Source organism: Heloderma suspectum, chromosome 2 (assembly GCF_057233095.1).
Source record: "Heloderma suspectum isolate Gila_16-S chromosome 2, 16-S_ref, whole genome shotgun sequence".
In the NCBI taxonomy this organism is placed as follows: Eukaryota; Metazoa; Chordata; class Lepidosauria; order Squamata; family Helodermatidae; genus Heloderma; species Heloderma suspectum.
Window position 1 is genome coordinate 309,509,508 of NC_139459.1, and position 27,814 is coordinate 309,537,321.

The 27,814-nt window shown below is 42.4% G+C and overlaps 1 protein-coding gene across 3 annotated transcripts in view; it reads left to right on the top strand.

The window, feature by feature from the left end:
* The window catches only part of TMCC1 (transmembrane and coiled-coil domain family 1), a 177,893-nt gene extending 150,493 nt beyond the window's left edge, over positions 1 to 27,400 (top strand). For all 3 annotated transcript variants that reach the window (XM_084840240.1, XM_084840239.1, XM_084840241.1), the window contains exons 4-6: positions 12,203 to 13,134; positions 20,966 to 21,101; positions 22,905 to 27,400. In XM_084840240.1, coding sequence (XP_084696366.1) covers positions 12,203 to 13,134; positions 20,966 to 21,101; positions 22,905 to 23,219 — 1,383 coding nt within the window. In that variant the 3' untranslated portion in view covers positions 23,220 to 27,400. The remainder of the gene's footprint in view (positions 1 to 12,202; positions 13,135 to 20,965; positions 21,102 to 22,904) is intronic.
* The last annotated feature ends 414 nt before the right edge of the window (positions 27,401 to 27,814 follow it).

The window sequence follows — 27,814 nt, forward strand, 5'->3', positions numbered from 1 at the left end:
ATTTGCTCGAAGGGTCCTTAACCCTCCAGCACAGCTTTTGGAGATTTGGGGGGGGGGATGCAGGCAGTGGGGAAATCCATTCCACTAGCAGTGTCTGTTCCACTGGCAAACCAAGTGGATACAACCCATAGAGAGCTCTAAGCAGATGCCTGCGTGATCATCTGTGCATAAACCTAGGTACAGGTTTATGGCAATTTTCACTTGCCACTTAGAGTATATAACTCCTTCTATCATGCACTTAGCACCTGCTGCCTAGTTTTCTTAGGAGAGAAATAGACAGTAAAGACATTTAGCTTCCACCCAAAGCAGTAGCCCTGCATCTCTTCCCCTTTCCCAGTAACATTTTCTACTACAAAACATGTGGTGGTGTGATATACTGAACTGCAAGTTTTCTTGCCTATGATATGTCATGAATTTTGTAATAGTAAACAGTGCAGGGGAGAGAGGCAGCAACTGTACTATGCATACTCCATACCATCTGGTTCTGACCTTGGTAACAGCATTGTATATTGGAATACCTCTTGGTGGAGTGTGATACTGACAATGTAAAAATAAATGTATAGGGAGGGATATTAAATGCAAACTTTCAGCCAAGGAAGGAAGGCTATCTCCAAAGCAACCTAGCGTTTTCATTTATAGTTACATTTCTCCCCCTTCCTTTTTTTTAGAGGTTCATTCTTGTTCACACCTCTGCCATTAGTGCCTGTACTGCCCTGTCACATATATTTACATATATTTACAAAAAGTATTTATTATTTCAATGTATGCTTGCCCTTTTAAAATGCATTATCAGGGCGACTTAAAATAAAATATTTAAAACACCATAGAGTAACTAATACATTAAAATAAGCTAAGAACAGCAGGTCTATAAAAACAGCATCCAAATAAAACAGTTTTAAAAGTTTAGAAGCCTGGGGAAATAAAAATGTCTTTGCCTGGCCTAAACACCCTATCAGGCAAACCTCTCTGTGGAGAGCATTTCAAAGCCAGGGAGCCTCCACTATAAAGGCCCTCTCCCTGTAATTTGAACAATGACATTGCTTCTAAACCCGGTGTAGGTAACCTTGTGCCCTCCCGATGTTTTGAACTACAACTTCCATAAGCCCCAGCCATCATGGTCAATGGCAAGGAATTATGGGAGGTGTAGTCCAAAACATATGGAGGTCACGAGGTTGCCTATTCCTGTTTTGAACAGTATATAACATGGTATTTGTGTATTCAATTTATGAATGATGTTTTCTGACAAACGTCCTTTCACGTAGTATAATGTTCTTTATTAAGAAGCTAGCTTAAGAAAATGTATCTTGGCAACAGAAAGGTGGGTGAAGCTGGCATTTTATTGATTTAGGGAGCGATCCTATGTGCCTTAGACAGTGTTTGGAGGACATAGATTTTTCAGTTTCTGGGCTCCCGAGATCAGAACCAGAGCTCCGAATTTGGAGCCCAGAAACCACACTCCCTCCCCTTCGTAGCTAGCACGGTTCACTCCGTGCCGGCTATGTCTCTGTGCTCAGAAACAGAGCACAGAGACAGGGAAAAGGGGGTGGTCCTCAGGCAGGACCTCCATGCTCCGACCATCCTGCATTGGATAGTTGTCAGCCTCTTCAGTTTGGAGGCTGACCATTATCTCCATAGGACTGAGCCCTTATAGTGCTTACTTGAAGCAACTGTAGAAAGGGTGTACCTGTTAGAAGAGAATAATATTTCTAGTGTCCAGATCGCTAGAATATACCACTTGCTTTGATTATAAAGAACTTCAGTTTGATAAGATAATGGCTTGTGAGAAACATAATCCAGTGCAAAGCTTCTTTTTTTTCTTATATTGTTGATCATTGTCGTATGCACATTAGATCGTATGACAGTTTACTTTCATAACTGAAGATTATTTCAGGGCATTGTTTTCTGATGGGGAGAACTATACATTATGAGCCACACACACTGTTCCCAACCCCGTGATTATCTTGTAACACTAATGTTACACCATGGGGCTATCTCAGTTTGTCATCGGCCTAACACATGAAGCACGGCAAACTGTTGATTTGGTTTTTACTCCAAGTTGTAAAATGGGTAGTCTGAAAATTGGGGGGTGGGGGTTCCAAGTAACCCCATTATCATGGTCAGACCATTTCCTGGTGAGATTTGAACTGACGACACTACTTCTGTCCTGCAGGGGTGGGGGACCTATTTGGATGGCCCACCCCAAGAGACTGATGGAATCCAATGGATTTCTGAATGCTCTTGGGGATTTTCCAGTGGAGAGAGCTGGTGATCCAGCCGAGGCCTTAGTCTCAGTGTGGAACAGTGAGATGCAGAGGGCTATCAGCTTGATTGCACCTGAGTGCCCTCTGTAGCACTGTAGAGCCTGCTCTGCACCTTGGTGTACTGAGGAGCTGTACATGATATAAGCACAAATGATATAAGGCTCGAAGAGAAGATGACCGAGCACACTCTAGAGCACATAATCATGCCTATTGCATGGCAGTGCAGGCAGCAAAGAAGGCTTATTTTGCTGTCTCCATTGGATCCTCGAGTAGCCATCCAGTGGAGCTCTTCCAGGTGGTCCAGGGGCTGTTAACATCTGCCCCAGCAAATGGGGCCCAGGCCCCCTCAAGGAGCCACTCTGTTGTTTATGTATTGCACTTTGAGGACAATATCGCTTGTCTCCGTAGCGAACTTGATGCTGTTGTTAGATGCCACCATCTGCCCAATTTTGTGGGATCCATTTCAGTTGCTGCGGCCTGATGACATAAACAAGGTGCTTGCAGCAGTGCAACCAACCACATGCCCTCTTGATCCCTGCCTCTCCTGGCTAATAAAAGCTGACTGAGGGGGTATGACTGGGTGGGACCAAGGAGTGGTAAATGCTTCCCTGTGGGAAGGGGTGGTCCCTGCTGTCCCTAATGAGGCTGTAGTGCAACCACTCCTGAAGAAGCCCACTCTGGACCCAACAACATTAGACAACTATCGCCAAGTCGCAAATACCCCTCTCCTAGGGAAGGTGCTTGAAAGGACTGTGGCGGAGCAACTGCAGGCACTCCTGAAGGATACTGATTATCTAGACCCATTTCAGTCTGGGTTTCAATCTGGTTGCAATACTGAATCAGCCTTGGTCACCCTGATGGATGACCTTTATCAAGAGAGGGATAGGGGGAGTGCAACCCTGTTAATTTTGCTTGACGTCTCATCGGCTTTTGATACCATCAACCATGGTATCCTCCTGGACTGACTCCATGGGATGGGTATCAGAGGCACTGTATTACAGTGGTTCTGGTCCTTCCTGCGGGGCTGATTTCAGAGAGTAACATTGGGTGACCATTCCTCGGCCCCTTGGCAATTGAACTATGCGGCCCCTTGGCAATTGAACATTGGGGACATACCATCTTGTCCCCAATGTTGTTTAACATCTATATGAAGCCGCTGGGAGCAGTCACTAGGGATTTGGAGCCAGGTGAGCTCAGTACTCTGATGACACACAGCTTTATCTCCCTGTGAAATCTGAATGAGGTGAAGCTGTGCAAGTCCTGGATCAGTGCTTAGACACAGTAATGAGCTGGATGCAGGCCAATAAACTGAAACCGAATCCTGGCAAGATGGAAGCCCTGTGGGTGAGTGGTTCCCGAGTCCGGAAGATAGGTACATTACCTGTTCTGGACAGAGTTGCGCTCCCTCTGAAAGATCAGGTCCATAGTTCGGGGGTACTTGTAGACCCATCATTGTCACTGGAGGCCCAAGTGGCCATGATAGCTTGGAGCGCCTTTCACGAGCTTCGGCTGGTTCACCAACTACGGCCTGTCCTGGACAGGGCTAGCTTGGCCACAGTGGTACAGGCACTATTAACCTCAAGATTGGATTATTGCAATGCACTCTATGTGAGGCTGCCCTCAAGGCTGCTGCGGAAGTCGGAGCTAGTGCAGAATGCAGCAGCTCAGCTCTTATCAGGAGCTGCCCCTTTTCAGCATGCAACTCCTTTGCTGAGGGAACTGCACTGATTACCCATTTGCTACCAGGCCAGTTTTAAGGTTTTGGTACTAATGTACAAAGCCCTAAACAACCTGGGACCAGGATACCTGGAAGAGTGCCTTCTCCCTTACCAACCTGCCTGGTCACTGAGGTCATCGGAGGGACATGGACCTATGGCCCAATTGGAGTCCACCAGGAGAAGAGCCTTCAGTGTGGCAGTGTCAGGAGCACCCTAGCGGCCTCTTTCAGTACACTCCAATAGCCAACTCAAGACACAGATGAAAGGATTCTTTTCAAGGCTTTAATCCTTTTACAACTTAATGACTCTTTCAGATGCTAATCACCAGGGACTAAGCAATGAACAGAGAGTAGCCTATGCTCCGGCAGTTGGTCCCCGTTTGAAGGAGAATCACTTGAAGACCCTGAACTTATGTGCTAGGGAGAGATCCTCCCTCTTTCCCTTGGGTCCACGGGACGCAGCTGTTGCTTGCACGCCAAACAGGCGCTACGCCTCCTTTCCGCGCCCTCCATCACTCATCGCTCTCTGCATCGAGTGTCTAGCAAGCCCCCCTCCCGTACTTTCTCACTACCAGGGTCACTATCTATCTCAGGAATGCCAGCAGGAGGAATCTCTGCCAGCTGCTGTGCCTGTGAGGGATGAGCTGGCTCCTCTCCCACGGATTGCTGATCCTCCTCAAAATCAGAACTGCTCTGTGGTTCTATTGGCTCAGTTTCCACCCTGACAGGCAGCCCCCTTTCTTTGGAACTCCCTGTCCCTGGAGGTCAGTCAGTTACCAACACTGTGTTGTTTCTGGTGGCTCCTGAAAACAGCTCTGTTCCAGGAAGTATTCCTTAAATGACCAGCCATGGTTTTTATTGGCATTTTGTTTTTAATAATTTTAATACTATGTTTTATTTTATCTTTTTTACTATTGTACTTCTTGTCATCATCACTCCAGAATCTGTTTGGATGGGGAGCGGTGTACATACATACATACATGTATGGCAAGGGGCATTTGCAGGGAAGAATTGGGGGTGGGGATACCTACACTTTTATAGGAAGTTTCCATTAACCAGATCAGACTATTTGCCTGTCTAGCCCAGTATTGTCTATTCTGACCAGCAGTGGTTCTCCAGAGTGTCAGGCAGAGGTCATTCCCATCACCTGCTGCTTTTAACTAGACGTATCAGGGACTGAACCTGCATGTAAATCATGTGCTCTACTCTACCACTGAACTATGGGCCCTTATAAATGCCCCCCATTGCCATTTTAACCTGTTTCCTCCAGTCAGACTCTTAAGACTGGAAATAAGCCCCAAAGGGAGGGAAACTATCCCGGAGCTTTAGCAGGAGAGAATCAGCATAGATCCCCTCCCACTGTCTGTTCCCACCCCCACCCCCCAGTCCTTTATAAAGCCTTTCCTGCCTCTGCATTCACCTGACATCGGCCAACACCCGTAATTCCCACGATGAGTTTTGTAATGCAATTGGTAGTTACTGTCTTGGGTTTCTGTAGACCTTAATTTTCAGGTGCTGTTTTAAAAATCCTTCAACAATAGCTGTAAATTTTCAGATAAGCCTTCTGTTAATGGGAAAACCACCTTGCTATCTAGAGCCATCAATACCAAAACAGTGATACAGAACATGTCAGCATGCTGAATAAACAGTGTACATGTGTTCCTTTTTTAAAGGATGATGTCAGATGAGAGAAGTTGTAAACGGAAGGATACATATCACAGCAGGACTTTAACTGTTTGCCATAGAAGTGCTGAACAATAGTCCAAATAGTGTAGAAGATTAATTGACTAGTTTAGTCAGGAGTCCTTTAAGGACCTGGTGCAGCCAATCACAGTGATTTCTGTCAAATGTGTGCCAAGTAAGGGCATGTACTTCACTGACATTCAAGTTTGGAAAGTGCACTTTGACCCTATGAATCATGCTACGTTCTCATACAGGGTTTCATTTCTGTACCTCTTTAAACACTGGACAGACAATATTTATCTAAATACAACCAGCCTGGAAAAATGACACTTAAGTTGTCAATCTTAGCAATGCCTCATAGCAGTTCATGAGCACAGTTCATAATGAAGTCGTAGTCATCACCATATTGTGACTTCTTGCTGAATTGTGATTGAGCTGAATTGTGATTGAGCACTGCAGCCACACAGCTGTTATCTACATGGAGTTTCAGTGGACATCTTCACAGACCCCTATGGAGGTTGTGCAACATCAGAACTGGAATTGATGGTTCCTGTTGCTAAAGAAGGCATTGACTTATTCTCGCTCTGCTTCGATACTAAGCAGGCTCCTCATTCATTGCTCTCTTCTCTCACCAACTTGATACACATCTTGTATTGCCTAGAACTGTCATTTCCACTTGCTCACTATAGAACATATGTTCTTTCAGTAGATCAAACATCACTCCATGCATGGGTGTTACATCCTAACCTAGCCCCTCCTAGGTTCATGACATCTTCAAGCAGTAGCATACTAGAAAGTATGTGGGCTAATCTTTGCATGCTCGGTGCAGTGCAGCTACTAACACAGCCTATCCGCGCAGGGCACCGATGCCCAGTCATAGCTATTCTGGAATCCTGCATTTCTCCATTGATTCCTATCAGCTTATGTAGTCTCACAACAGCTGCTCTTTAGGGAAGCAGGCTCCATTGTAGGGGACTTAGTCTGCCAATCATGTATGCGCTGATTTGCCAGCACTTCCTCTTAAAAATCCTACTAGAAAGATGGAGCAGTGAAATGAATCTAAGCCTCTTAATCAAATGAGTTTTAATTGATTTAGTTAATTGATTAAGGGTGCAATCCTATGCATGTTTAGATGGGGGGAATCCTACAACTCTCAGCATGCCCCAGCCAGCATGGTTGGCCAGGGCATGGTGGGAGTTGTAGGACTTTTTCTGTCTAAATATGCATAGGATTGCAGCCTAAATCTGCCAAAATGTGCATGCAACAAACAATAGTTTCGAAGCAAAAATGTTATTTTTTTCTTGTTTCTTAGGTGCTGCATATATATTTTCCAGCTGGCACCATCCTGTGTATGAGTGAAGGAGAAATGCCTAATGGTGCATACTATGTGTAGTTTTCATAAATACTTTGAAAATAATTAACATTTTTAATAATGTGTTTCCCAATTAATCAGGATGCCTTTTATTATATTAAAGAGATTTCTTAATCTAACTAGTTAATTAAAGGTTTCAAGCCTTCTTGGTAGTGGGAGGCTTGTTTTCAAAAATGGGGGTTATGCACCTCGTCTTTAGGAGTGGTAGAGGCGATCTTCGCCTTCTGCCCTGCATTTTTTTGCTAGACAGGTGTTTTTCCCTGGATGGGAAGTGAAGAAGGCTGGAGAGGCCTCAGGATAGCTCGTATCTTGGCTTCTCCATTCTCCATTCCTGCCCGTATATGGAAAGTCTCCCTTTTCCCCCTCAGCCTCAGGACAGCTAGTATCTTGGCCTCTCCAGTCTCCTCCCCTCCCTGCTCACAGAAAGGCCTCCTTTCCCCCTTCTCTGAGGTTGTTTTTCTAATCTCAGAGGGCAGCTGGCATGATTCTTTCTGCGCTGACTGTGAGGGGAAGGGGGGGTCAGAGCGCTGTCTGCAACCCTGGAGTGGGGAATCCTCAGCATCCTATGGTCCTTTAGACGATGTCTAGGGGCCATAGGATTGCTCCCTAAGATGCTTTACGACTAGAATATGGTGTTGATTCCAGTTTGCTGAAGCTTTGTTATAATAAACCTTTGTGTAGATAAGGTGTATACTTTTTAAAATATGTGGAAACATTTTTGGAGTGTTCCGATAATTAACAGTAAATTGGTTGGCGATGGTTTTTATATGAAACAGACATGAGTATTCCAAGTGATTCAGTCAGTTGATTCTAACCATAGGCAATAGGGGTGCTACTGCAGTGCAATTGTGTGTGTTTTTGTTTTGTTTTGCTTATACATCCAGTGGCCTATTTGTGTGTTGGTTTAAAAGATTATAGGTTGATCACATCATGTGAAAAATGTAGATTTGTTTTACACAGTCTCAGGCCTGGTTTGAATATTTGGTATGAATAATCCTAGCAAATACAACTTCATAGTTGGAGATTTACTGAGCAGCAACTGTATGTGTTGATGGGAAACATCTTGGGAGTACTTCTGGACCCAGCATTGGTAGTTGCCGGATAGCAACTGTGGCAAAGGGAGTGTATCACTGAGACCTGATTATGTTTCTCCTAAGAACCTTGCTGCTATTCATGTATTTGTAACTACAAGGGTCGACTAATACCCTCTACCTTCAAAATGGTCCAAGAGATTCAGCTGATGCGGAGCACCATGGCATACCTCCTGATGGAACTGGGGATGCAAGAACATACAGAACCTGCATTTCAGTAGTCGCATTGGCTGAATTGGTCCTTGAAAAAATTTATGATGCCATTATGAACTTGGTGACTCTCTCCCTGTGTGAGCCACCCCTACCTATTGAAGATCTTCTAGGGGGCTCTGCTGAAAACCACAGAGGAAAAGAACAATGGCTGGGTGGAGCAGGGCCTCCCCAGTACTGATAAGCAAACTCCGTTCAACTTGATTTGGAACTGGACTCAACAAACCAAGCTTTAAAGGGGGGGGGGGAGTTCTGGGCTCAATTCCAAAAGTCAAAACCTATCCCACTATATATAACATCTTTGGGAGTGCTACAGGGCCAGAACACCTTTCCCAGCTTTGCTCACAAGCTCCTGAATCCTGCCCTATATTTCAAACAATTGGAGGAGATAAAGCAAAAAAACAAATTTAGCATAGTTATTTCCACTTTTAACTGACCAGTGGTTAAGAGCCAAGTTTGGCAAATGTAGTTGTGATATGCAACATGCTGTCCGTCCCGTCCTGTTCCAACCCCCCATCCTTGTGCGCCAGTCCAGAGGCAAAAGGATATATGGAGAATACAGTGTCTGTAGCCATGGCAGTTGCCAGCACAAACTTCAGGGAGTTTGAGGAAGTCAAAAGGGAGCTGGCTCTTCATCCCAAGTTAAATTAGTTGTTGATTAAGAAAAGTAAACATCTAACTGCTATTGTTTTTTTCAGTTAAGCACAGTGACTGCAAACACAAAGTAAACAAAACATGCTAAGTTTATTCTGAACATGGTGTATCTTAGTTTGGAATATGTCCATCTCAATTATGGTTAGTTACAATGACTGAGGTGAGCTCCCTATTAAAACCAAATGGCACCCAGCTCTTCTGTTCACATGATTCTTGCATTGCACATTATTATATTCAGTGGTTGAGGTACTGAGATCTGTTCATGCTTATACTGAGTAATGAAACTGTTTACTCACTGAGAACTCCACTTTCAGGAAACATTTCTATTTATGTCAAAAAGTGGGATTAGCCTTTATTCACTAGCTAATATTCCACTTTAACAGGTTGACTAAGGTTCCTAGTATTGCCTGGTCTAAACTTTAGAAATCATGTGTGTGAACCTTTCCTGTGGTTAGGTATCTTGCCATTGGTACCAGTTCATAGTTGCCCATGGGATCATCTGTTAAGATTTTTGGCTTTTCCACCTAATTTGATAAAAAGAGCAAAGTCTGATTGTATACCCAAGCTTTATCTCCCCTTTTTCCCTATATTGTTGAGCACAGAAGCTGTTTGTATAACAATAGTGGCTTGGTGGCGTGAACTGCTGTGGAGAAAAGTCAAGGTCCAAGAGCATGCATTGTTGTTGCCTTCCACTAGAGGAGGGGTGGATAATTTCCACCATTCCATACCATAAATCTTCTGCAGGCTTCATACTATCCTCGTCTGTGTCCATTTTTTCCATAGAGGAGTTCTAAAAAATATATATTCACAAATAGCATGATACTGTTTGTTCCATTCCGTAGCTTTGTGTGCTGTGTGTGTGTGTGTGTGTGTGTGTGCAAAAGGTGAGCCATGTATGGGAAAGCTAGTTTGCATTAAACCACTTCCATTTCAGTTTTCATCTTAAGAGTATTCTTTGTTACATCTCACTTGTGCTTTATCCATAGGAAGTGAGCAGACTTCCCCTACTGAAGGCACAGTGCAATTAAAGCTTCCCTATCTGGGGCCACACCCCAGCCATTATTGCTAATGGAGCATGTGGCCAGTAGTTATCACCAGCATCCTATTCTTGGAGTTGCAGTGTTACTCAGGGGTTCTATATCTGCAAAGACACCCACCTATCCTTCCCCCCTCCCTCTCTCTGACCTGGTTTGCATGCCACTATAGCCCATTGTGGGTTAATTTACCCTCAAGGAGCTGTGGCCCGTGCTGGACACCATTATGTATATGCAGCATCAGATTGTCTTGTGTGAACCTGGCCACCAGTGGTTATTTGAACGCTAAACAGTGGGGTACAAGGATTGTTCCACCTTCAAATAACCCCTGCCAGCCAGGTTTGCACAACATGACAACTCCCAACAGCCCCCAAGTCAGGAGTTGCATATTTATTCATAATAGCAGCTGGCATACGCTGCTGCTCCTCGGGAATATATTAATCCACAATCAATTAACCCATGATCTGCTGTCATCTCACTCACTCTCTCTCTCTCTCTCTCTCTCTCTCACACACACACACACACACACACACACTTACTATCTTTAAGTAGGGGATTGCTAATCCCCCTCTTCCAAACAAATGAACAAAAACACCATATAGCTCTTTAAGCTTCTAAAACGCTTTTTCAAATAATGGGTCAAGTCAGAAATGAGCACTTCTTCTCAAACAGTTCCAAGTTTTGTTTTGTTTTCCTTTTGTCTGAATAATTTGTTCCATTGGCAGAACACACTGTGGAGGGTGAGGGTTTTCTAAAGATTGCTCTTTCTACCTTAACCTCAGATGCCACCTTTTCCCCTGAAAAGGCTTGGCTTTTGCATGGATTCTTGGCTGTGCATCTTAGGTAGGATCGATTCATGGTTCATCTGCTGGCAAGTCTTTACAGCTTCCTTTGTTTTCTTTGAATTTTTTTTTTTTTTTTTGAGAGAGAGAGAGAGCGCGCTTATATCTTCATAAAGTCCGGGCTTCTAATGATGTCATGTTGCTATTTTTCATACTCCTGTTAGAAGGAGGCCTAATACGTTCCCTGTTTGGGGAGGAGCTGCTGAGTAATTAAATGATTCACTGGTTTCTGTACTAAGCTGCCTTCCTTGAGACTTGGTTTTACAGTATTCAGGGAGTGTTTGTGGATTTGCTTTCAGCAAAGCCATAACCGGCATGTGGCTCCTTTGTTCAAGTCATGCATTGGGAACAGCTATTGCGCCTCAGAAAAGCCAAGGTAGGCTAGAGAAGGGAGAATGCTTTCTTTGCTATACAAACAAGGACTGAAAGATTTAATTTGTATTAAATATATACATATTTAAAGTATTCACTGGTTAAGAATAGCCAATACGTTGAGAAGTTTAAATGCTGATTTATTTTCTTGTGACTATTCCTCATGTACATTCCCCTTGTAGGCTTGCATACATATCAATTTAATGTTGTTTAGGAGAGTTTCAGCATCTATAAATTGATGCAGATTTAAGACATGAGAACTAAGGACAATTGTCTGGGAACTTTTGATAGTGTCTTGACAGCAATACCTCTTATTGTTGAATGAGCCTGCCTTCTGCCCTCCACTTAACCATTTACACCAGCATGCATCTGTTGGGGGGGGGGGGTGAGTACCACTCTGAATAGATCTTGGCTCTTTTATATCTGGTGGTCCTAGTGTTCAGTGCTATTTCAATAGGGCATGTAGAAGAGAAGTGTGAGCTCACAATTACACATTTTATGAAGGACTCAGGGTACTGTATATATTTCATAGGCTTATTTGATACATAAACAAGATACTCTGTTACCTATTTTATTTGAAATACAAGGCTTTTGGAAGTACCTTGTTGCCCTCTCTGTCCTACAAGATAATATGTGTGATAGTGCTGGTTAAAGTTCCTCTGCACTGTCTTCTGTTTGCTTATTGACACTAACAATGCTGGCTAAGTCTCTTGACTTCATCCTTCCAAGTGCTCAGAAAACTGGAGAGGCTTATAAATATTCTTTCCACTACTTTAAAGAGTGAGATTTGACTTGGATGTTGAAGAGTAATATCTAAAGTAACCAGATAAAAATATTCAACATATTGCCAATTTATAAAAGTAGTTTTTTTCTCTTTCTAAGAGAACCAAGTTGGCCTGCGTTTTAGGTGGGATTTGTCATTATCAAAGCAGTCTTTAATGTTCACTTTTTTCATTCTTTCTCCAGATCGAGCGGTTAGATGTAAGTAGCCTAGCACAAACATCTAGTGCAGTGGCCTCAAGCATAGACTGCAGCATCAATGCAGACTCTGTTGATGGAACACCAGATCCTCAGCGCACGAAAGTGGCCATCACTCACCTGCAGCAGAAGATACTGAAGCTGACGGAGCAAATCAAAATAGAGCAAACAGCTCGGGATGACAACGTGGCAGAGTACCTAAAATTAGCCAATAATGCTGACAAACAACAGAGTGCCCGCATCAAGCAGGTGTTTGAGAAGAAGAACCAGAAGTCAGCCCAGACAATCCTCCAGTTGCAGAAGAAGCTAGAGCATTACCGTCGAAAGCTACGAGAGGTTGAACAGAATGGCATCCCTCGACAGCCCAAAGATGTCTTGAGGGATATGCACCAGGGGCTAAAGGATGTGGGAGCAAAAGTCACTGGCTTCAGTGAAGGAGTGGTAGACAGTGTTAAAGGTGGACTTTCTAGTTTCTCCCAGGCAACCCATTCGGCAGCAGGGGCTGTTGTCTCCAAACCCCGGGAGATTGCCTCGCTCATTAGGAACAAATTTGGGAGTGCAGACAATATTGCTAATCTGAAGGTTGCTTTGGAAGAAGGTCAAGAAGATGGGACTGGGGGAAAGACTTTAGGTGTTCATAACTTTCAGTCAAGCCCAAAATATGGCAGTGAGGAAGATTGTTCTAGTGCTACATCAGGTTCTGTGGGGGCCAATAGCACCACAGGGGTCCCTGTGGGAGCATCAAGCTCCAAAACAAACACTCTGGACATGCAGAGCTCAGGGTTTGATGCAATACTGCATGAGATTCAAGAGATCAGAGAGATTCAAGCACGACTGGAGGAATCCTTTGAGAACCTCAAGGTTCACTATCAGATGGATTATTCCTTGATAATGCAGGCTCTGCAGGAAGAGAGATACCGGTGAGCATTTAGAGGTTCAACCTTTCACTGATACTACTAATATTAAGTTACATCCAGAGCCATCTGGATGTATACATCACCCTTCTTGTATATCTCAGGCAGCACCCTTACAAATAATCATTTGACTGATATGTACCTGCCCACCCGCTTCTTACATGCTCAAAGTTCTTTTCTTCCTAACTTTACCTCTTGTCTGCTTACTACATACCACAGCACATCCATTCTGAGTCACTATCCTAATTTTTGAAACATATATAGCTCTGTGCTATGAATTCTGAGCCAGTCCCATAGACCCTATCTTGTTGGATGGAGGATTTTTATGCACAACCTTTTCTGGTGACCTTTATGGATTGAAGGGTGGGGGGAGGTCTTGTGGGGAAAGTCCTCTAAGACTCGGGTCATATAGAATTATAATGATCAAAACAAGCACTTTGAATTGAACTTAGATGTTGACTGTCGGACAGTACAATGCCCGTAATGCTCTCAGTGCTTATCAGAGGTTGTATATGCTCTCAGCGCTTATCGGAATGTACTGTACAGGTTACAATGTTCTGCTGAAATGATGCCTCTCTATAGGTATACCCTAGGTCCAGGCACACCAAACCTTAGGGAATATTTGGTATTGTAGCATCATAATTTGCACCATATTGAAAACAAGAGGACTTTAATACAGTATAATATTAATAGCATTTGTTCAGCTTTACTAAAACCAAGCATGAGTAGATCCTGCTCCATTATTGAGCAAAATTTGTTCAGAAGTACTGATTGTTTACCATTGCATTTGGCGTAACCTTCCTAGGATGCTTTGTAAGCTCTTCCTTGGAGGCTAGATCCCTGGAAGTAGTACTATTGAGTTTTGGCTAATTCTGTGTCATTTGCAAATCTTAAGGCAAAAAAGAGTGTACATTTTTAAACTCTCTGTTGTGGTTATAACTTTGAGATTATGCCATAATCTGATCCATTAAGCTTAATGGTATTTTTCATTATCTTTAATCGCAGGAGAGATGTTTAACCATGTAGATAAACTAGTATGACTGAAATGGCAATCTTGAATAGATGGCTGGAGAACTGGGGAAAGCGTGGCCATTCACATTCTGCTTAATAGGTACTGACAACCTGAAAATGTTTACATTCCCAAGCAACATTCCTTAAAGAGTTCTGTGGGGGAAACAGAACTTTTCTCCCACAGTTCTTCCTCATCACCCTCCTGTATTCTATGAAATCAGCTTTAGGAAACATCGATATTCTGTCACTGAATAACTTTGAGCTGGAGGCTTTAGTTTAAAAATATACTAAGTCCATTCAACTATAGTGACTTTTGAGGTGCCATCTAATCATATGTGTTAAAAAATAGTCAGTAGACACAATTGTGTGTTGTGAATAGTCTTGTCTGAATTGACAGAGCATCCTTAATTGGCACATTTGATTGATTTTATTTGTAAAATATAGAATTAGGGGAGGGAGGAACCAGTAACTAGAATTGAGTCAGGAGGGCAGGAGATGTGGGGGAGATTAAATGATTATCTGTGTTCTTTGGCCGTGGAGGGCTGAGTTCCTCTCAATGGCTAGAAATCTTCATCTTTGAGGATCTGAAACTTTCCCACTAACATGTCATACATATGAGCATATAAAGTTGTCTTATACTTATTGGGCCATCTAGCCATTCTTGCCAATGGTTAATATAAATATTTTCTACCCCTGATATGCTCCTGGGAGAGCATTATTTTAACAGGGCAGGGCGGGGAGGGGGGGTTGTAAGCAAAACTTGCCTCCTAAAGGAAATTCTTATAACAATAATGGTGAGTTTTATTGGCAGCTGGCTTAAGGGTCATATAAATACTTCTTTCAATTATGAAAAATAATCTTGCTCCTTTAGTGTAAAGCACAATTCATGCTGCCCTCAGATTTTTTTCAGCAGTGCAGAAGCTCTCTTTTTGGCAGCTTTTATATCACCATTCTAGGATAACAGATAAACAAAGAGCATTATATCAACAGCCTTGGTATTAACCAACATTGCTCTTTTGTTGTGGTAAGATTCGTTCTTGATTCCTGGTTGCGAAATTAGTAAAATCCATTTTAAAACATCTCGAAGACAAGCTATTAAATCTCCCCAGACCTCTGTGAAGTGAGAGAATCAATTCCAACAAAGCACTGGGCAGTTTGTTGAATGCCACAAGTAGAACCAGTGTCAGAGTTCAAGCTAGACTTTGCTTCAGTCCTGTGGATAAAAAATGACCCCAGTATAACAGTCACAGGGTTCCACCTATTGCAGGGGTGGGGAACATTTGGCCCTCCAGATGATGTTGGACTGCAACTCCTGTCAGCCCTAGCCAGCATAGCTAATGCTGAGGGATGATGGGACTTGCAGTACAACATCTGGAGGTCAGATGTTCCCCATCCCTGACCTAAGATTTGGGATTGCTGTTCCTAATTTTTTTCTCTAATGAGAGCGCTTGTCCATTTTCTTTTGTCTAGTTTGTTTGTCATTCCTGTGGCTTGCCTTGTTCCTGGCCCTGTAGTTGCTTTTGTGTTCACTGGGGTTTAGTTTTGCTAGAGTGGTCTCTCCTGTTTTTCTGATTCTTCTCTCCCCCCCGCCCAACACTTTTCGAAGACAGTATGATTTCTTCAAGTCACTCCTTCCTTATACTGTAATGTTAACATGTTGTTAAAACCTAGGCAAAAGCTGTGCTGCCTGTCTATTGGACAGTTTATGTGGCCTCATAGTCCAGACAAATGAGCCACTCCTTTTAGTTCTCTCTCTGGTAATTCAGCTCTACTTTCATCTCTGTTCTTTTTGTAAATGCTACTTTATCAGCTAGACCAAACTCCAAAGCAGACTCTTGCTTATCAGCTTTTAGAACTTAGGAGATATTTACTTGATAAAAAAGGGACTTTCTGTGCTGTTGAGAGAGTTCCTGTTGAGTCTCTCTTGTTACAGTTCATGCCCCGATAGAAGCTTTTTTACACAGGTGAAACATGAGTTCATATAGCTAAGATGTACTTGGCTGGCTTCCTTTTTAGCATATGCCACAAACCACCAGTCACCACAAACCACCCTAAGAAGCTCAACAAGTATGTTGTGCTACATTTATTTTACCATTTTTGTAAGTTGTCGTCCCCTTGAACCTCATTTTAATGTTGTTTAATCGTTGTCTACCAAGAAAGACTTATGTGATCAGTCCTTCAGCACTCTGTTGGCTTGTGCTGCGCAGATGTGTATAGTCAAAGTTTTGCTTGAGAAACTTCTGTAATACTTTCACTTCAAAATCATGCTGTACAAAGTGGAACTGTTGGGATGTACATTACACAGAGCTTTAGAACAGTTGGGTGCTTAAGCTTATAGCCTAAATCTACACAGGAACATCCAGTGCCGCAAGTGTTTTCTTTTACATACAAAGCTGTACTTTTGCAGTGTGGAAATGGAAGAAACAGAAAGCAAAATGCTGGATTTGATTAATGCCTTTTGCTGCTAGGTCAAGACAATTGGTTGTAAAGAACTGTGGCAGCACATTACAATCCATTCAGTGTTTCATGAGCTCTTTAGATGTTATAGCTGTGGCATGGGAGCTGTTTTTCCATGGGTTTATCCCACAGCACTGCTGTGACATCCAAAGAGCACCTTAGATGTCCCTCTGTTCAAGACAAAGTAGGTCACCACTTCAGAACCCAGTAAAAGTATTTTTGCCTTACAGTGGATTAAAATTGTCATTAAATATAAGGCCGTTTGCAAATAACTATACAAGCCAGGCAATAAATACCCACCTGGAGTACAAAGTTTAATATTCCCACCTTCATGGAAAGAGAATCACAAGCTAAATACCATTAAAATCCTAAATAGTAATCGGTTTGCAACATGTCTTCCCAAAAGTAAATTCCATTGAGTTCAACAAGACTTTTTCACAGATAAGTGTACAGTGTTCAGCACACATTACTTTGTTTTATTTAATGGTTGTATATCTTCTCCCTTCAATAAGTATTTCCAGGGTGGTTCACATTTTATAAAGAAGAGAAAAATAATAAATACATAATAATAAAAGAGTGGAATAAAAATAGTAGCAAGAGTCTTGGGAAATAAGAAGGCCTTTGCCTGGCGCTGAAAAGATATTAATGTAAATGCCAGGCGAGCATGCCTAGGAAGAGAATTCCATAAGCAGGGCACTACAATGTAAGGAATATTTTGGTAGGAACTTGTTACATTTTTGGTGTCCCTCTGTGCTCTTTTATAAGAGCCCTGTGAGTCAGTATATAGCCCTTGAAGAGAATCTAAAACTGGAAAGTTTTAGGAAATAGCATCATATGAATATGATGCTAGCATTCATACCCAACCTGCAGTATAAAATAAAACCAAAATATCATTCTGTATTAGTTAGCTTCAGTGTCTATGTGCAGAAAACTAAGGTTTTGTAGGTTTGGTGGGGGTTTCTATTCAGAAAAAATAGAATAGTTATTCAAAGTTAGCAAGTTATGAATAGTTATTCAAAGTTAGAATAGTTATTCAAAGTTAGCAAGTAGAGACTTGCTAACTTTGCAGAAAAACACTGAAGGGTTGGAATAGCCCCTGGACTTTCCCCACAGATTGCCCCTTAGTTTGGATGTGCATGTGCACTTTCTCATGGCACTGGAGAATATCCTGGTAGCAGAAGGTAGTGCACAGGAGTGAACCCTCGTACCATAGCAGGGGTTAACTGTATTGGCAGAAGGAATACAAGTAGAGCTTGTTTCTTTTCAGTGAATGCAAGGGGTTGTTGGCTTGGGGAGCCTATGCCACATCCAGACATCGATGTGTGGTCAGCCCAGTGAAAAGAAGACATCCCCTGGAAATGGGGCAGGGGGAGCTCCTCATTGTGTGAACATGTTGAGACCCACAGTTTAAGAAACCCAATTTTTAACCCGATTATCACTTGGTGTCTTTAAATGTCACTTGTAAGGTTATAGAAAGCCCCACATACCCTGCAGCATTGATCCATGGCCCAGCCTTCTCTGGAGGCAGCCCATAGTGTTCTGTACCAGCTGCAACTTCCAAGTGTTCACAAAGGGTAGATTTGTGAAGAATCAATTAGTGTTGATTAGGCAACCAAGGATTCCTGTTAAATGTATATTATTATAGTTGTGCAATGTTACCCAGTTATGTTTAGCCCATGTGTCAATGTGCTCACGTGTGGCATGTGAACAGTAGCTGGATCCAAAGCCTGTGTATATCACACTCCACAACTCCACAAGCTTTCTTCCTTTCATCCGAGAAAAGAAGCAAATCAAAAGCTTTGAATTCCAGGGTACACATCCTATATTTATTTGTGTTTTAACAAATTGAAAGCAGTTTACAGAAACGTTCACAAAATACGGTGGGCCACATCCAACGTTGTGCGAGCGGACCTCAGGTCATGCAGTGGAACTTTCCTGTCCTCTCCTCTCTCCTGCAGTCCCCCGCATACCCCAAAATCTTCCCTAGAGGTTCCCTCAGCCCTGTGGAAACCATTGTGGGGCTGGCGGGGGGGCACATGAGGAAAGAGAATCTGGGGTGCCATCCCATCAGTGGATAGACCCAATTGAATGTTGTCCATTAAACACAGTAAAAGTAGTTCAGATTCCTAAAATCACTACTATTACCAATATGATTAAAATGTATTTCATACAATAAAACCAAGTGCAGGGTAAAATAGTTCAGCGTAAAAAATTGGGAGACATAGGTCCATATATGAACATCAACGTTACCGCCATCATGTTAAGCATAACCCAGGCCTAAGGCTTGCTCACTTTGCTGCAGTGGCAGCAGTTTGGATGGAGGTCTCCTCAAAGCCCCTTCTCAAAGCTGGAAGTACCATTGCCATAATTAGAGCCAGCCAAGCAAGTGAAGGGTGATGTGGGGAGTTTTCTAGTCCCAACCTGCAACTTTCTCCCTCATTTACATCCTGGACATGCAAGTGAGATGAAGAATCCCTCTTCTCACACCCTGTACAGTCCCTACCTGTTTTTCCAGTTGCAAAGCCATTTCTGTCACTTGCTGTGGGTTTCTGGTTGCAGAGCCATTCTGTGTCCTGCAAAGCAAGTCCTTTCTCCTCTCCCAAGGCTTCTCTGAGCTTACAAAGCAGGGAGAGATCCCACTGAACACAGCAGCACTTACCCCTGCGTTAAAACATCTAGGATCTGACTGTAAAGCTGCAGTTCCCTTCTTGCTCCAAAGAAACAGCATTTGGAAATGATGAATGAGAGGAGCTCCTTTAAGGCTGGGGAGAAGAGAGGTGTTGAGGATGCAACAACAGTCTCAATTTTTCTAGCCTGATTGTGAAACTGATCAGAAAAAAAGTTAGGATCTCCACCCTCATGTACAGCCTAACCATGTTTACACAGAAGCAGGCTGCAATCCGTTTACACTGTGCTGCAGACACATACTCTTAAAAAAAAAAACCCCGCAGAGACATACACTCACTGTACACACACACACACACACACACGTGCTAAAATGGTGCTGAGAAGCACCCACTTCAAGATGTTGGGAGAAGGGGTGTTGGGGAATCAGGAAAGGGGTGGGGGACAACTATGCCCATTCAGCTACTGTTGTATGGAGGCTAGAGCATTAGACTTGGACTCGGGAGATCCAGGTTCTAGTCCCCACTTGGCCATGAAGCTCACTGGGTAATTTTGTGGCCATTGTTGACTATCAGCCTAACCTATCTCACAAGTTTGTTGTGAGGATAAAATGGAGAGGTGGAGGAGGATTATGTAAGCTGTCTTGGGTTCCTTCCAAGAGGAAAAAAGGTGGGATATAAATGTAATAATAATTTTTTAAAAACCTATGTTGTGCCCACTGTGTTGACAGAACAGTGAGATCTTTACACCAAAAAAACACTAGATCCCCTGAAGGGCAACCAGGCAATGGGAATTCTACTTTTGCCTTACTGCAGAAGAGCAATGATTAGCTACACTAGGAACCCTTCACCTGGAAGCACTAATATTTAGACAGATACCAGGGTTGAACCATCTCTGGTAATGCCACCAAGTGATCTTCAAAGTCCTTTCCAATCTTTGGAATGGGGGGCGGGTTGCTTTAAGTGGTTATGGAAGTGCACTATGTACCTCTTGAGAGGCACTTCAGTATATTTTTCGTTTATATATTCTAAGTCTCCAGTTGAGACATGGCACAGAAAACAGGTGCCAGGGCTGAGCACAAATTTAGCTGTGCAGTAACATTCAGTTTGGTTTAGCATACCTTCCTAAAGTAGAAGGCATAATGCAAACCTCTTTCCTAGGCCCCAATTCTGAAGATAACATTTCCAATACAGCCTTCATGTTTTCTCTAGATTAGGGATATGGAATGCACGTTGTCAAATCCTGATTGTAACTAAACAGAATGTAAGTTTGCCTCTGAGTGTTTTATTTTTTCCTTTGAAAGAAGCCAAGCAAAATATATTATTAAATAATGGGTTGTACTTTTTGGCCATTCATCCTACATGGATTAGAGGCTCTTAACTTTATACAGTCTGAGTTTGATCATTAGTAAAGTATGTACGTAACTACAGTTAAATGTTTGTGGAACATTTTTGCAATTATAGATCCATTGCATCTAAGGATATCTAAATTAGTGCTTCTTTTTTATTGTTGAGTCTTGTAGCCAGATCAGTATATTGTCTCAAAGCACTTTTAAGCACTGCAACGGTGTGGTGGGGGAGGGGCCAGCCTGTGAGACTGTAAAGCAATTCCTGCCATCACAAGTTGAATCTACCAACTGTGGCTTTCAGAATTGTCAGTGCTTTCCCTAAGCCTGGGAAGCTTGCACTGAAAGGCAGGGTAGATACTTTGAAAAGAAGGTAATGGCCATATTTCTCTGTTCTAGATGTGAGCGGCTAGAAGAGCAGCTGAATGACCTGACTGAGCTCCACCAGAATGAGATTCTCAATTTAAAGCAGGAATTGGCCAGCATGGAGGAAAAAATAGCTTATCAGTCCTATGAGCGAGCCAGAGACATCCAGGTTGGTGAAAGTGGCGCAATTTTCCACCTCATCGAAACCGTGTCTATTGATGCATTTTACTCAAACATTGGGCTAGTTCAGTTTCATATTTAAATCTCCATAAATAGTGGAATTGGTTTATTGTGCTCTAAATCCTGAATTACTTTTATCTCCATTCCTCTAACTGTAGAAGAAGCCATTGGGGCTGTTCACACAACACAACAGCCCACCATGGGTTATTTAACCCATGGTGAGACTGCAAGGAATATGTGGCTGCCATTTTGAATATGCAAACCCCGCTCAAGGTTGTCATGTGGTGTAAACCTAGCAAATGTAACCCATGGTTTATGTGAGGGTCATTTAACCCTCGCATAACCTACACTCACCAGGTTTGCCCGACATGACAACCTCCAAGCGGGGGTTGCATATGCAATTTGGTGGCTGCGGGAGTCACAGCTCTTCATAGGTTAAATAACCCACAACAAGCCACAGCGTGTCATCTGAACCTGATCATTGTATATTTACCAGTTACCTATGTTAACAAATTCCTGGTAAAGACAAATCTGCCACATAAGAACTTTTTCCTTTGCTGCCCAAAGTTCAAATGAAAGCTAACCTCTGTCTTTGGATGCAACTAAAATAAAGCTCCTCACGCGTTGGGACCAAAAGGTTGCACTGTGAAGGACAAGAGTTTTTTATGGTATCGTTCCCAGTAAGCTGATGACAGGATGTGTCTGTCACTAATTTTACTGTAATCCACACAGATGTAGAATTAAAAACAGTAGCTGGCTTTGTACATCTATCCTGCCCATTCCAGAAGCAACCTATTCAGTGTTTCTTGCCCAAATAAGGAGGTATTTTGATAGGAAAGATTTTTGATCTGGGTGTAGGACGTATTTCAAGTTCAAAAGTACTTACACCGTGAAATGCCACCATAGCTGTTTGTCAGGTGTATGAGATGCAAGCATTTGGGAGGGGGGGGGGGGATGTTTTGGCAGGTAGCTGAAAATTAGGTGGGAATTGGCATTAAAAGGCTTCAGCTCCTCACTTCAAGTCCCAGCAACACTGTTGATAACAGAGGCCCCTGATGAGAAAGCATGAAATCAAAGACACTCTGGGCTTGCTGCTGTCAGTTATTGCTGAAGCTAAATCAAGGGTGGGCAACTTGTGGCCCTCCAGATGTTTGGGCCTACAACTCCCATGATTCCTTTCCATTGGCTATGCTGGCTAGGACCGATGGAAATTGCAAGCCAAAATATCTGGAGGGCCGCTAGTTGTCCACCCCTGGGCTAAACCATGAATCACCATGCCACTAAAGTTCAGAAAACACTCTACAACACTGTTGTAAATGCAATAATCAACCACCAACCAAGTTGGTTGTTGATTAGTTGGTTGTTGATTAGACCCCCCGATTACAGTATGAAGTATCTGTTAAACTATGCAGCACAGAAGGGCCTTAATTTTTGCTGCAGGAACCAACAGGAGTTACTCACATCCTACAAAGTGTGACTGAGGCTCCAGAAATGCCAGAGGCACGTTGCAGCATGTGCATCAGTAGCTCCCAAACTGTTTATTTAGAGGATGAGCCAGACCCCATTCTTCATCATCACTGTTGTGTTAGCCGCCTTGGGCCACTGGCACCTGATCTCACAGTCAGCAGACTGGCGTGGAACTATGCACACACGTCTTCACCATTTGAGTAAAATCAGTCTAGAACAGAATCCAGCCTACTCTTCCTTCCCATCATGTTGGGAGAAAAAAAACATGTATGTAAATGAAATGAGGTGCTATATAATTACTGAATCATTCTCTTTTGCTCAACAGGAGGCACTAGAGGCATGTCAGACCAGGATCTCAAAGATGGAGCTGCAGCAGCAACAGCAGCAAGTTGTCCAGTTAGAAGGCCTTGAAAATGCCACTGCTAGAAATCTCCTGGGCAAATTAATCAACATCCTCTTGGCTGTCATGGCTGTTCTGTTGGTCTTTGTCTCCACTGTGGCCAACTGCGTTGTCCCCCTCATGAAAACGCGCAGCAGGACGTTCAGCACTTTATTTGCAGTGGTCCTCGTTGCCTTTTTGTGGAAGCACTGGGATGCCATTACTGGCTACGTGGAACGGCTCTTTTCGCCCCCTAGATGATGTCACGAAGGACTGGCTGTTGCCCCACCCACTCCAGTTTGCTCTGGCCAGTGAGCACAGCAAAGCTTAGTCAGCAACTCCTTCCTCCACTGAAGTTTTAAAAGTGTCAGAGTGTGAATTTGTTTACAGTTAAAATAACATTTTCTCTTTACGAGACACATTGGCAATAGCGTTTTTTAGATTTTATTCAAGAGCTCTTTTTTGGCAGAAATCCTGGATACTTTTTATGTAGCATGGTTCTCTTTGGATGCAAATCTTAATATTCCTTAAGCATACAAAAAATAAAACACCAATTTGGAGCATACCAATGGGCAATTTAAATTCTGGCTCGAACTGCTGTACTAAATCTGATGGGAAGAGGAAAAGACAATTACATAAAGCATAAAAAAGATTAACTTAGTGCACAGCGGTACTGTGAAGATCCCATAATGCTACTGTGAAACCTGACCACATTCCATGTCCGAATGTAAAGCTTCAGGGTGGCTTTCTCTCATGGAAGACCACTGTAATGCATGGAACTCCTTGAATCCATTGCTGGGTTTGCGACTTCTGCTAACCTGGCATCCAAACTCTTTCTGTAAGGCCTGTTAAACCTTTTGGCTAGGTATATGAAGTGGATGAGTTATACCGTACCCAATTACTGCACAGTTGTACTACAGTATTTTGAAGTAGCCCTTTAAATACTTTAAACAAAAGCCCTTGGTCGCACTTTTACTGTTTTTTAATATATGTATAGTCACAGATTTTAAAATCCAAATGGCATACTTGAAGAGTGTAATACTCAAACTCTCAGTGCTTCCTTATTGTTTCTAATAGGATTTTTTATTCTTATTAGGGGTTGTTTTTGAACTTAGTGGTTGGGAGGGTCATCTCCTTTTTTTCCTTTAAAATAAAGAAGTGATGTTCTTAAATGAAGATATGTGTGAATAAATGTGAGCTGTCTTGTCCTGAAATAGTTTTGAGGAGGGCAGAAAATAGCTTCAAGTGCATCTTGAGTGCAGACCTATTCAAATGTGATCTGTGTCCTCCTTAGCTTGCAGAACGATGCAGTGTCATGAAAAGAGATCCCCTTTCTCCTCCTGTCAGTCTTCACATAGTTTCTTTTTATTTTATTGGGCGGGGGCAGGGGAGAATTGATAATCTTGTCCCTGGATCTGTTTCATGTAGACTGAATATTTTCATGAGACTAAAGAAATCCTTGTCTGTCTTCAGGAAAGATGAAAGGTAACTTTTGAAAGCAATTAAGTGAGTGAGCCGAAGTTCTGTTCTGAGAAAAGAAATTGGTACTTGGGTGTTTTGATCTCACTGATCTCAATGCATGGGACTTAAACTTTTCAGTTTAGGCTCCTACATGCCAAAGTTAGGGTTGTAACTGGGATAACCTGCATCCAGTCAACTTTGGGTCTAATTCAAAAAGTTACCTTGCGTCTTTCAGGAAAGAGTAAATGCTTATGGAAACATCAGGTCAAAAGGCCAAATTTATTATTCAAATAAACCCCTGATAATTGAAACCAAAGTTGTCCTATTAGCAAACTAACAGTGTTCACTGTTGGTGTTTTTTGTGTTTAGAGCCTCCCTCTATGTCTTGTTCCTGCATAGTATGTCACAGAGAGAACCTCCTTCCCTCTACAAGTAATAATACTTGGTACAGCTTTATGGACAGCTGGTTATACATTACCAAGAAGTGGGGAAAACAGAATTGCCAGTGGCTTGTGCTGCTCCCAACCCCCCGTTACTCCACATTGCTTCTCCCTGTTTCTAGCATGGGAAGCAGGGATTCATGCTACAGTTGTCCACCACAGAACTTGCGTTGGGCAAGACGTGCATTTAGAAAAGAAGTGGCATAAGCTACTTGTACTTCTGCTTACCCTGCCTTTTGGAAATATGTGAACTGGCCCCGAGATTAAAAATGCCAGTTAGATTTGTGACTCTTCAGCCATGGTGTCATGTCTTTCCGGAGCCTTTTCTGGTACTGGCCTGCAGGGTTTATATCTGTGGAAAACAGATTCATTCTTAATTCTGGCTATCTGTTTTCACTATGGAACAGTGAAAAAAAGTATTCTTTTACATGGTTGGAATTTAATGACTTCTTGTAACCCATCCTTGGTTGGTGTTCTGCCTAAGAACCTAACAATGCCCAAGTGACCTATGATGATGTGGAACAGGGAATGCAGGAACTCTTGCTGTGAGGGCTTTGTTCTTTAGAACTATGTTTCCATCTCCTTTGCATTCATAAATGGAACTTGCTCTTTTGATTGGTACCAACAAGCAACAGAAAACCTCCCTCTGCCTTAATCATCATTCAAGAGATTCAGCATTTTTCCAGAACTGCAGCTCTTCCTATACTCAGATTCCTCATGTGAATAACATCACACAAATATCTGCTTGTCCTTCTAAGGAAATAAACTGCCAATTTCAACAGACTCAAGCCAAAAATAAATATTCCTGTTTCCCTAGTGTTGCAGATCTATAACCAGTTTGCTAGTATTCCCATCACCTTTTATCTTGGCCTGCCTTGACAAAGCTCTATTGAGATTATACCCACCCTACCAGATATATCATAGGATCAGAATCATAAGTACCTCACCTTCCCTCCCCACCTTTCCCAATTTTCATAATGACATCCTAAATTAACCAACTTCAGACTGCAACATGAGGTGCTTGAAGTGGGCCTCTTCCAGAAACTTAGTTCCTGGTACCACCTTCAGATTTTTGGTACATTGAACTCAATGTAGATAACTTTAGCCCAGGGTACACACCAATGTGAAACAAATGATAAATGAGCACTGCGGTATTCATTACCACTAAAGTCTGAAGGGGTGTTTTTATTCTTCTGTTCCTCCTATAAAAATTTGATTACAATTTCCATTGGATAAATAAATTGTCTTGTTCATCCAAGGGAAAATAATTGATGGAGCCCCTAATCTCCAAAACTGTTCTCTTAAAGGTCTTTTGGCCAGTCGTTATAAGTGGTTCTCAATACCTTCCCAGTTCTACTCATTTGCTGTCCATGCTTTGTGAAGTTGCATCCAGTCTATTGACTATCCTAACATGACTCTTGTCATTTTGCCTTTTTTGCTAGCAGATCATACGTTTCCCCCTCCTGTTGGTCTGAAGGGCTGTGACTGCATCAAGCTGTTTAAGAAATGTTAATTGTTTGAAAATGTGACTCTAGCTTTAAAACTCCCATTCCCTTTGCAAGTGCTGTATTCTTTCTCTTACCGGTGAAGCATTCCTGGATGACTTGTTAAAGGCAGTGTCTGCCAATGGGTGCATGTGTGTGTATGTAACATTATTTATCATTATCACTGGTGTAGCCCTTGAGTTGTGTGGAAAAGCAATTCCACAAGTTCCTGTTTGGATAGGGTGACACATTTAATATATTAATCACATATCAGGTGATCACAGAAAGGAACAAATGTAGCAGATTGCCTTGATGGAAAGAAAAGTTGACAGTTGAACACTCTTTCCTTCATTCATAAGATATTTTGTCCGTTCCCTACTACTTGACTATTTTAAAAAAGGACTGAAGTGAAAAGTTACCATGTTCAGATTATTTCCTTCCCTTCCTCCATTGAAAAATGATACTGAGTATGTTCTGAGTATACACTCCATGACGATACTGAGAGTGTTCACCATAAATACTTATGGTTTATTCCAACCTAGTGGACACCTAAAAATCATATTTCATTGGGGAATTTTGTAGGTTGGTGCACTGGCCATAAAAGGGGCACTGTCTTTCAGCTATGGGGGGGGGGGGCAGGGGTAGGGCCTTAGGAACAAAAGCTGCAAGCAGTACAAACGAAGAAGCCAGCTGATGAAGGCAGGTGGATGGGTATTTATCTTGGTAGGGTCACTTGCCAGTTCTAAGAGAATTCCGAATGTGGCTAAAGAGTTCTACATGTGTGTGCATGTGTGTCTGTGTTGTGTATGCCAGGTGGTATCGTGCATTAGTAGGCAACTGACATAGTTGTAAGTGTGGTTTTTTAAAAGTATAAAATAAAAACTCACTTGCACGGGATGAAGAGTACAGAAATGACACTTGTGAAGGTAACACTGTAGTTTATAGATCTTTTAAGCTGCTAATTGTTGAGAGGGATTGACATTTGTCTTGTCTGGTAGTCACAGATTTGTCTGTGACTCATACTGTATATAAAATTAAATAAAAACCTCAAATATTACATATTGTGTGACTTCAGTGTTTCTAAAAGTAGTTTAGGAAGGGGGAGAGGGGACATACACACCGAGTGTAGATAATTGTGTGATAGGATTTAAGATATTGATAGCTATTTTAGACTATTTTATAGCTATTGATAGCTATTTTATTTTAAGGGAAAGAAATATCCAAGCTGGTAACTGAGGCCAATTCAAATTATGACATGTTCATTACTCAATACTGTGGCTTTTTTTGTCACAGCAGATGGATATGTGACTGTTCCACAATTCTGTGTGACTACATCTAAAGCTACCTAATAACTGAGTCAGACAGTTAGTCCATCCAGCTCAGTACCAGCTGCTCTGACTGGTAGAAACTCTCCAAACTCTTAGGCTCTCAGGTCTTTTTCTAGCCCTGCTACCTAAGGTCCTTTGTCACT